The 11,512-nt window shown below is 41.3% G+C and overlaps 1 protein-coding gene across 2 annotated transcripts in view; it reads left to right on the top strand.

Annotated features, from left to right (window-relative positions):
* The window catches only part of Krt1 (keratin 1), a 5,679-nt gene extending 4,416 nt beyond the window's left edge, over window positions 1-1,263 (top strand). The window contains exons 8-10 of one of the 2 annotated variants that reach the window (XM_023722778.1): window positions 331-365; window positions 457-567; window positions 634-1,263. In XM_023722778.1, the coding sequence (XP_023578546.1) occupies window positions 331-365; window positions 457-567; window positions 634-809 (322 nt within the window). In that variant the 3' untranslated portion in view covers window positions 810-1,263. Of the gene's footprint in view, window positions 1-330; window positions 366-456 lie in introns of both variants that reach the window. The other variant, XM_004638001.3, reaches the window with a different exon arrangement.
* The last annotated feature ends 10,249 nt before the right edge of the window (window positions 1,264-11,512 follow it).

The following is an 11,512-nucleotide window of genomic DNA, read 5'->3' as shown; positions in this document are numbered from 1 at the left end:
TCTCTCCTCCCTCCCTCCTTCCTCCTTCCTTTCCTCACACTGTAACATTCCTATGTTTGAGATGAAGGAAGACATCTTTTATTTAGCCTGGCTCACATGTCATCTCTAGAGGTGGGCTTTAACAGCTCTTGTCTAATGTATGTGGCGATTTCTCTAACTCTACTCAGGCCGGGACAGATGATAGTGTTTTGGGAAGCTAGAGGGCCTGCTAGGTTTCAGATGGAGAGGATTGTGGGTTCCTCAGCTGGGAGAGTCTTGGAGGTAGCTGAGAGGGTGTAAGGGAGCAGTATGAGGCAGCAGTATTCTGAGGAATTTTTTTTAATTCTACAGGATGTCTGGAGAGTGTTCCCCCAACGTGAGCGTGTGTAAGTACAAGCTTATTTCTCAGGGGCACAGTCGGATTCTGATGGGCTGGAAAGGGGGTAGAATTGAAGGTAACCGAGTCTCTTCCTGCAGCTGTGAGCACCAGCCACACTAGCATCAGTGGAAGCAGCGGTGGCGGCCGAGGCGGCGGAGGGTACAGCTCCGGAGGCGGCAGTTACGGCTCTGGAGGCGGCGGAGGCGGCGGCAGTAGCTATGGTGGTGGCTATGGCTCTGGAGGCGGCGGCGGCGGCGGCGGCAGCTACTCTGGAGGCAGCAGCGGGGGCCACAGAGGCGGCTCTGGAGGTGGTGGTGGCAGCTCTGGTGGCCGGGGGAGCTCCGGAGGCAGCTATGGCTCCTCTGGAGGTCGGGGATCCAGCTCTGGGGGCCAGAAGTCCTCTAGTGGCAGCTCTAGCGTAAAGTTTGTTTCCACCACTTATTCCAGATAAATTCGCTCTCTATCCCTTTAGCTCTCCCCTTTCCATCACCACCAAATAGGCTTGGTAGGACTAAGGTCAGTTGCCCTAGCCTTGTTAGAGAAAAGAGCTATCGTTAGAGTCACCAGTTCATCCATTTGCCCCTGCTGTTTCTTTTCTGCTCTGCTTTCAAAACTTTTAAGGCCAGCAGCAGTCTCAATCTCTGGCTACCACCCTGCTTTGTGCCTTGCCTGAAAAACAGTTCAGCAGTGACCATGACACAAATGACATTTCAAAGAGCCTCCTTCTTCCACCCAGAGGAGGACCACTGGAGCCAGGGCTTAGAGCAGTACTCTGGCCAGTCCCTCAGCCTCTTGTCTCTGTACTGCTTTGGTTTTGTATATAAGGTGTTTGCAAGTTGTTTGTCTTTCATGGAGAGGTATTCAACTCCCCATTTTCTTGTTTTGCTGCAATAAACTGCATTTGAAATTCTCAATCAGTCTCAATCTCTTTTGTGTATAGCACTTTTGTGGGATGGGTGCTTTGTGGCAAGAATGAAGATGCTGAAGTAATGGTGGCATGTGGGGGAGCTGGGGCACATGAACCTGACCGATGCAGGGAGGTTGACTGGGCACCATTTAACCAGGGTGGAACCAGGGTTCAGCTCTTTCTCAGGGATGAGAGGGCTCTACAGTAATGGAGAGACTGGGATGACAGGTTTTATTTATCTTCAAAGGTATTCTTGAAAAGAGGAGCAAAAAAATAGTTTGGGAAGGAAGAGTTTGGCATCTGAAGGGAAAGGATTGCATGGAAAGGTGATTGTCCATGTGGAACAGTCAGCAATTAGAGGGATTCTGGAAATACGGGGTCAGCAGCTGCTGTAGCAGAAATACATATTTTCCTGGGAAAGTTCATTGACCCAGAGTATTAACAGAGAGTTGGATATGACAGTTCCCCTTGCTTTCAGGCTACCACCCAAAGCAGTGCTTAATATAAGACACAGCCTTGTTGATACACAGGCTGTGCCTGTGAAGTAGTACAGGGGATGGTAGAGTGGCTCAAACAATGACCATCTGAACTCAGATTTGTTTCCATTTGCCTCTTGCCACACTGCTCATAGTGTGAACATGGGTAACTTATAGACCTTTCTGCATCTCAGTTTCAGTATCTCTAAAATTAGGATAATAAAGTCATCCCAAATGGAATTGTCAAGAGGACTGGATAAGATCAGTGGATATGGCTGAGAATAATGTACACACGCAGTGTCAATTCTCATGACAGGGTGGTGGTGATGGAGATGACTTGGCTATTGTTACATCAGTTGTTGGACTCCAGACAGCTCAGAGATGCTCCATAAAGGAAAAGGTGCACAGCGCTTCCCAGTAGTTCTAAGTCCATGAAAAAAGTCAGTCATCTTCTCTGTGGATGATTTTGTTTAGTTTTTAATTAGGAAAAGGCTTCCTGGTTTCACTTTCAGCCAGAACTCAGAGGAATAGGAGGGGTAGGTAGGTAATTCTATCTAATCATTGGGTGTGCACTATCCTTTCTTCCTAGTCTTCTGTTCTGTGGGATTTCCCATTCTGCCACTTTCCTTGTGTCTGACTGAGAAACTCAGAGTGCCTTGATTACTCTGGGGCCCAGCCAGCTGCACATTTTCCCCTGCAGAATTGTACGCAGTTGAGGCCTTGAACTTTCTCTGGAACTGATAAACTTGTTTAAACTGTTGCTTGAAAACAGAGAAGTTAATCCTGAACATGTAAGAACTAGCTTCTACCCTGAACCAAATTCTTTAAGCCCTGTGAACACTCTACTACCTGCCCTGCCCAAGGCTGATGTTCTAGGTGGATGTATGTCTTGCTGTGCACTGATGGATGCTATAGCCCCCTTTTTATGTCATTTAGACAGACTGCCCTAGTATTTACTGCTGCTTTCTCTGGAACTCTAACTGCTTCAACTGCAATGGCAAACAGAAACACTGAAACAGCACCCAGGATCTAGAGGCAAATTTATTTACATCTATGAACACTGATGGGTATCATTTCCAGAATCTCAGTCCCTGATGTCTGGTGGTCTAGGGCTTATATGGGATAAGCCAGCAGGGAGTATGGAGGCAGAATAGCTAGTCAGTTTGGGATTGGTTCTTACAATATATATCATAGTGACCTGCTATGAATCACAGTGACCAACTGTTTCTAGGAGATGAAAGCAACTGGAACTGCAACAGGCACAATTACCTGAGAGCTCCCAGAGGCTGACAGTCTGAGTAAGCAACATTGTTTTTGTGAACTCAAAGATCCAGATTTTATAGAAGTCAACAGCTCCAAGAATTTTTTTTTTGATACCAAGAATTGAACAGCTCCAAGAAATTTGCAGATTTTTTTTTCTTGTAACCAGTTTCTGCCAGATATTGCAGCAGAGTTTTTGTGTCTTTTCAGTAGGCAACTTGGGTGTCATCAATCAGAAGTACAGTAATCTTCTCTAAAGAGGGTAAAGAAGTTTTCAACTTCCAAGAGGTTGCGTCCAGGTTAGCTGAACTTTGAGTTCAGAACTTGGATCTTTGTGACGAGAGGCTTGATCAGGAGCCAACCAGAGACAGGTGAAGGTATTCTTTAGGTCCAGGCAGGTACACCTTCAAGCTGTGGGTGACAGAAAACTGAGGCAACATATACAGAGGGGCAATTGTGGTAGCATTGGCAGCTCGGAGTTCTTCAACTGGTTTTATAGACAGGAGAGGTGTATTTCTGTAGTTTGACAGCCTATAAACATTTTGCAGTTTTGAAACTTCTGGAACAGTCTATAAAGGGTGAATGGGTTGGGAATTGCAGAATGTAAGGTGATGGCTGCATGGTTGACAGCAGGGAGATCTTCCAAGGTGATTAACAGTCTACCAGGCTGATGTGTGGTTGGATGTCTATTTGTGCTTCCCACAACATTTGACAGCAATAGGGGGTGTGGTGAGTGGCATGGTTAATGTCAGGCCAAGAGGTGAGTCTTTATGTCTCTGGGAGGAGTATTTTCAGAACTTCATGCTGATGTCTCAGGTGGAGTTAGGTATCATCTTTCTCTCAGAGAACAGTCATGGGTCACATAAATATGGTCTCCAGTTGCATCCATTTGCTTACAAAAGACTCCTTTTTATCCTTCTTTATGGCTGAGTTGTACTCCATTATATAGAAAAACCACATCTTTTTAATCCATTCTTTGGTTGATGGACTTGGACACTTTCCAAGATTCAGGTATTGCAAGTTTTGCTATTATAAACATGGGGGCACATATATCACTGCAGTATGAAGTTTTTGATTCTCTTGGAAGACACTCAGAAGGGGAACAACTGTGCTGAATGGGACCTCTAATCCTACTCCACTGATTCAAAGAGTGGTTGTATTATTCCACATTCCTACCAATAGTGGAGAAGGATTCCTCTTTCTCCACAGCCCTGTCAGCATTTGTTATCAGTTGATTTTTTTTTGATGATAGTCATTCTTTTTGGAGTGAGATGGAATCTCAGTGTTGTTTTAATTTGTATTTCTTGAATGACCAGTGATGCCGAACATTTTCCCATGAACTTATTTGCTATTTGTAGTTCCTCATCTGAGAAGCGCCCTATCCATCTCTAATGCCCACTTTTGGATAAGGTCTTTGAATTTTGGGAGTGTAATTTTTTCAATTCTTTATTATGTTCTGGATACAAGTCCTTTGCCTATGGGACAACTGGCTATAATTCCCCCCCCCCCATTTTCCTAATAAGATTAGAAATCCTATTAGAACCATATATTCCCCTTCTGGATATCTTCCCAGAATAATTAAAAACTTTATACAATAATGGCATATGTACACCCATGTTTATAGCAGCACAATTTGCAATAGATAAATCTTGGAGGAGCCGGGAGACAGCTCAGTAGGATAAGCGCTTCCCTGGGCAAGCGTGAGGGTCTGAGTTCAATCCCCGGTTCCACAAAAAAAAAAAAAAAAATCTTGGAAACAATCCAAATGTCCATCTCTGTGGGTTGTCTTTTCACTTTGTTGGTGATTTCTTTTGTTGTGCAGAATATTTTTAGTAAGGTGAGATCTCATTTGTTCAATTCTTTGTACCATTTCCCTTGTACTCTGGGTTTTGTTCATGAAGTCGGCCTACATCTGTGTCTCTGAGACTTCTACCTAGTTTCTCTTTCAGTAAATTTAGTGTTTCTATTTTAATGTGTAGATTTCTGATCCATTTTGACTTTAGTGTAGTTCATGATGATAGATATGGATCTAGCTTTAGTCTTCTGAATGTGGAAGCCAATTTTTCCAGCACTCCTTGTTAAAAAGGTATCTTTCTTCCACTGAACATGTTTGGTTTCCTCATGAAACATATTGTGGCTGAGTGTGTTTTGGAATGCATCTGCATCTTCTACTCTGTTCCACTGATCCTCAGCCTCTTATTTGACAATACGTGTTGATTTTAACACAGTAGCTTTGTAGCATAATTTCAGGTCTAGGATTGTGATGCCCCTATTTTGCTTTTGTTGTCCACAATGGCTTTTGCTATCTTAAGGCTTTTCTGATTCCAAATGAATTTCAGGAGTATTTTCCCTAGGTTTGTGAGGTATGTTAGTGGTATTTTCATTGGAATTGCATTATATTTACATACTAGTTTTGAGGAGTATGGTCATTTTCACTATGTTGGTTCTTCCTATCCAAGAACAAGGATTATATTTCCATTTTCTGATACTCTCCTTGATCTCCTCTTTTTAGGGTACTATAATTTTCATTGTACAGATCTGTTACATCCATCATTATATTGATTCCTAAGTATTTCATGTTTTGGATGATATCATAAAGGGTATGCTTTCCCTAATTACTCTTTCTGTGAGTTTGTTCCTTATGTACAGGAATGCTATTGATGTGTGAGTGTTAACTTTGTATCCTGCTATACTATTGAGTTTGGGTATTAAATCTAGAAGTATTTTCATAGAGTTTTTGGGGTTTTTCTATGTACAGTATCATGTCATCCACAAATAATGATAATTTAACTTCTTCATTTCCTATCCTTGTCCCTTTTATTTCTTTTTTTTTTGTACCTTTCAGATTTTATTTACTCTTTCAGGTTCTTACCTTAGGAGTCATTATGATGTTTTCACATGAGGGTCTGATTTGTTTCACTATGAGTATGGTCTCTGATTGCACCCATTTACATCCTTTTATTTCTTATTCTAATATAATTACTCAAGCTAATGTTTCCAGAACTATATTGAATAAGAGTGGTGATAATGGACATCCTTGTCTTATTTCTGATTTTAAAGTGAAAGCTCTCAGTTTTTTATGTTTTAATATGATATCATCAAAAGTTTGTCATAGATGGCTTTTATCAGATTGAGGTAAGGACCATCTATTCCAATTTTCTTTAGGGTTTTTATCATAAATGAGTGTTGGACTTTGCCAAATGCTTTTTCTGCATTTATTGAGATTATCATGTGGTTTTTATCTCTGGTTTGTTAATATGATGTATTACATTTATTGATTTTCATATGTTGAACCATCCTTGAATCCCTGGTATGAATCCTTCTTGGTCATGATGTATATATGACCATGTATATATGGTCATGATGTATCATCTTCTTGATGATTTCCTGCATTCTGTTTGCAGACTTCTTTTTTTCTTTGAGACACAGGGAGCAGTTTTGTTTCATTTTTAACTGTGTAATCTCAGGAAAGCTCTTTTCCCTGCAATCAGGGATTGTAAGTTTTGACTAATTAATTCCCATCACTGACTTTCTGTGTGTGCTATATACCCTTGAATGATGGCACAACAGACATGAGGTGGGCGGCCCTCTGAGAGAGACCATTCAGATGCCTGCCTGGTCATGTACTTCATGGAGATTTAGGAGGGAGCAAAGCCTTTGTTATACCATATGTCAGTTGCCATGGAAAATCATGTGAGGGTCCAATCAACCACTGAGACCAGTGCTTCCCAATCTTGGTGCACAGATGGAATAACCTATTGGTTACACTGTCCATTCCACTCATTCATACATTCATTCAACAGGCACTCAGGGATTAAAACAGTCCTGTGAAAGGGAAAGAAACTGCTCAAAAAGAAGTAATGACTGGGATGAGGGAAAGGAGAAAAGGAAGAAAAAGAAGGGAATATATATATACATATTTTTTTCTATTGTTTTATTGAAAGGAATAGTTAATGCTTAAATTTTTTGGCCAATTTTGCATGCTTATATCTGGTAATGTGAACAACTAATTTGAAAACAACAATATGCAATTTAACAACCATTGTTGAATTCCTATCATTTTGTTTAGTGAAATCCTGTTTCTTTTCTTTCTTTTTTTCTTCCCTTTTTATTATTTTTTATTCTCTTAAAAAATTACCAACCCACTTCCCTGAAAGGTAGTCCTGATTTACAAGAGTTGATTAGACTCTCCTTCTGCTCAAGATGAGCAGGGTTAACAGACAGATTAATTGGAGTGTTCTCAGGATTCTTAACAGAATCAGGTAGATAGGCAGAGATGTAGACGGACAGACTGACTAACTGACTGTATCCTCCCCTGTTGGGGTTGGATGTGAGCTACTCAAGTGGGGACCTCTTTGAGGCCCCCTCCTTGAGGGTGTGTCTTACCATCAGGACCCGGAGAGGTCCTTGCTCTGTCCATCACTGTTATGACCAGTGACCAAAGAGGTCAACAAAGTTGGTCTTCCTGGCTGACACACCAGATGCAATGGCAAACAGAAACACTAAAACAACACCCAGGATTTGGTGACATATTTTTTTATGTTGAAGGATACTGTTTGAGATCATTTCCAGAATATCAGGCCCTAATCTCTGGTGGTCTAGGGCTTATATGGGATAAACAAGCAGGAAGTACAGAGGCAGAATGGCTTGTCAATTGGACATTGGTTTTTATAATACATGCCATAGTGACCAAGTGTGTATCACAGTGACCAGCCATTTCTTGGTGATAGAAGCAATCAGAACTGCAACAGGCACTACTACCCAGACAGCTAAGAAACTGAAGTATACTGACTGGGGGAGGGGGTACTTTCTGTCGCATCATCTTGGCATGATTTGAGGTATTCCCTTCTGAAAGTTTCTGTGTTAGCACTTTTCTTTTTATTCTAGCTGTAGTTTCAGCTGGAAGAAACATTTTCACCGGATGTGTTTCTGCCATTGGCTAGGTAATGTGCATTACAACGATGTGTTTCCACACACCACCCAAGTCTGAGAGCAAAAATTATGTCTCCTTCATCAAATGTTCCTAATGTTTGGCCCAGGCAGAATGTTTTTGCATGAAATGGTTTTTAAGCAGCACTTAATCCATATTTCTCCTTTATTATCTTTCTAATATTGATATATTTGAGTACTGGATCTTATTCAATTTAGTTCTTTGTTGTACACTGACTTACACAGGAGTTTCATTGGTCTTTGAAACTTGACAACCCAGCATTTTTTATCTGGACTAATAGGAGAATTTGGAAACCATTGTGAAGGAGGAGAAAGAATAAGGAACTTTGATTAGAGAATATGAGCTTAATCCACTGTGATAGTTCAAGGAAGACAAAGAAAAAATAATTCACGATTTACAGGGTGTGTGAGTCCTTGAAGAATCACCTGAGCATCCCGAGTCTCAGCTGTTTCTTAGTTACTCCTTAAATTGACAGGAGAGTATTTACCTCCAGATATCAAGAAGATAAAGCATATGATGTGACTGTATCATACAGATGTAGTTAAATACCATTAAAAAGGAGTGCCAAAGAAGGAGAAGGTGGCATCTTCTCAGGACCTCCAAGGAGAGAAGTTCTCTGTGCCTCAGTGACAGCTCCCTAGGGACATGAAATTGATTTTATTAGTTCATGCAACATTGAATATGCTCCTGAGAACTAGTTTGTGTAAATCAAACACGTAAGAGATGGGTAGGTATGAGAACCATTATCTTGTGGGGGAATTTATGTTTTCAGTGTTTGAACTATTAGAACCTTCTCATTTCATTATCAAGATACATGGGAAACTAAATTAATCACAAAAGGTGGCTTGGTGCTTGTGGAATTAGAACAGTGAAAATTGGGTGACTTTGAAAAAGTTGATTTACCCTCACCCATGAAGAGCTGATCTCTGAGGCCAATGAATATATTCACTCTCTTGGGACATGAACAGTGCTGGAATATTGTATTCTTCCTACATTTACTAGATTCTTTCTTAGGTTTCAGTTTTATTTAGTGGTACTTCAGTATTGAGGATCCTCTTGTTCATCTTGTTTGGACTTAAGTTTCTTTGGTAAGGTCCAACACTAACTACAGACCACTGCAGCTTACAGGGAATCTTATCAAGGATTTTCAAGCTTTCAAGGACTAGTGAAAGCCCTGTGTAAGTCAGTGTACAACAAAGGACTAAGATGAATATTATCCAGTATTCAAATATGACAATATTAAAGAAACATAATAAAGGAGAAATATGGATTGAGTATTGCTTAAAATCATTTCATGTAAACATGTTCTTCCTGGGTCAAACACTGGGAACACTATGATGGAGACACAGTTTTTGCTCCCAGATGTGGCTGGTGCATGGAAACACATCGCTGCAGTACATATTACCTAGCCAATGACAGAAACACATACAAAGCATAAATATGGTACATATGGAAGTGAGGATGATTAAAAGTGATATTTGGCAGGCTTTTAAAGGATGAATTGGAATTTTTCAGGCAGATAAAAATATTTAGGGCAAAGAAGGACACTCCAAGAAGATAAAATAATATGGTTAGGGAGAAAGAAGGGTGAAATTCTATGAATCATGAAATTAATGTCAGAGGCTGGGTATGGTGGTGCATGCCTATAATCCAAGTACTTGGGAGGCTGAGGGAGGACGATTGTTACGAGTTCAAGGCCAGCCTAAAAGGATACAAAGTTCAAGGCCAGCCTAAAAGGATACAAAGTTCAAGGCCAGGCTGAGTTGCATAGCAAAACCACATCTCAAGAAAAAAACAACAGAAAAAGAAGAAGAAATTATATTCTTGCATATCAAGAAATTCAGTTGAAGAGATATCTAGATCTAACTTGTTGGCATTCTATGGAGGCAGGACTCTAGTTTGTGAGTCAAAAGTTCTTAGATGGGGTTTTGGGATCTATTAGCTTATTACCTTAGATTCTAGGTAGATGTGAAAGAAAGACATCTGGGCTCCTAGTAGGATAGGAATTGAGTGAGGATCATACCTTTTGTTGTTTCTGAGAAACTTTAAGAAATATAGTTTGCCTATGGGAGATCTGTTCATGGTTAGATCTATTTTCCCCAGATATTTTATATCTGAAGCAGCTAACCAAGATGAGGAGGAGCTAGTAGAGGGATTTAATAGGAGAGAGACAGGGTCAGATAGGTGTTTTTGAGGGATCATTCAGTGGAGGTATAAAGGCTCCTACGGGAGACAAAAAGATTTGTTTGGAGACTTTTGCAAAAGTGAAGGTGAAAGACCATCAGGGATTGTGCTGGAATGCAGGGCCTGAGAGGTGATAGAGTAACCAGAAATGAGGGCGTGCATTTTAGAGACAGGTAAGAGTGAGGTCAATGGGACGGTGCTATATTAGATGTAGGCTGAAATGGGGTGAGGCAAAGGGAGGAGTTGAGAAAAGCTTCCATGTCCTTGGCTTATGCAGTAATAGGCTAGAGCCAGAGGACTCTGGGGAGAGATGATGGTAAGTTAGCAGGGGCATCTGCTGTACCCATGTAATAATGACTGGGACTAGGGGTGTAAATGAAGAACTGCCAGCACTGGAAAGGCAGGCCAAGTCATCAGGTAACTTGGGAAGAAGGGGTGGAGGGAGAGTGACAATCCCTGTAGCAAAACCAGAAATCCAAATGGGAAACTCATAGAGAAAGCTGAAAGAATGTCAGCCAAGTACGAATTCTTCAGGGACTACCCAGCAAAGACTCTGAGCTTCCCCAGGTCTAGTGAGATTTCCCCAATCTCTAGACTCCAGTTTTTCACCTCTAGGTGGGCTTAGTGTGGCTTTGATGTTTGGTACTTATCCAAACAATGATACTGAACAAAATGGGAACCCAGAAGTACAATTGGATGGTTAAAATGTCTTCTACATCATACCCCTGAGTATCCTTTCTTTGTGGCAAGAGCTGTTCACAGATTCCTGAATAGCTTCCTAAAGGAATCTCTACATGCAGATAAAAAGGAGAATATTTGTCTTTTTCATGTGTCCTCTCACCCTAGATTCCCACCCCAGCAGACTTGACTATCCCCACCCTGTGGGGATCTGAATTTCATGTTCAATACCAGGTAAGCCTTTTGGAATCTGACGGTGGCTTCTGCCCATACACTCTAACCTGTGCCCAAGTTCTGCACTTTGTCCTCAAGTTAAGTTACCTGCAGAAACTTCCTACCTGGTGTAAATTTCTCTCTCTTCCTGTAGTGATATAGCTGGAAAGACAAAATTCCTCCCTTGAACTGTTAACTGAACCATGACACTCCCTCCAGGCCTTTCTTCTTTTGTGAGGGGCCACGGTGTTGTTGTACTATGGTTTAGTGGCCAGGCTTCCTTCCATAACAGACTGATAATATTTTTCCATAGCAATTCCGCTCTCTGACAGAACTCTAGGGTGCATCTAACTCTAAGGAGAATGAACTTCCCTCCTCCCTGCCCCCACATTGATTGATTTTCCTTCCACAGTCTCAGGCCCAAGACACCTACCAGGTAAGTTGTCCTCAGAAAACAGCAGATATGGTGCCTCTCCCTGGGCCTG

This window comes from Octodon degus, unplaced genomic scaffold, assembly GCF_000260255.1.
Source record: "Octodon degus isolate 3935 unplaced genomic scaffold, OctDeg1.0 scaffold00093, whole genome shotgun sequence".
In the NCBI taxonomy this organism is placed as follows: Eukaryota; Metazoa; Chordata; class Mammalia; order Rodentia; family Octodontidae; genus Octodon; species Octodon degus.
This window is presented reverse-complemented; position numbering and strand designations above follow the sequence as displayed.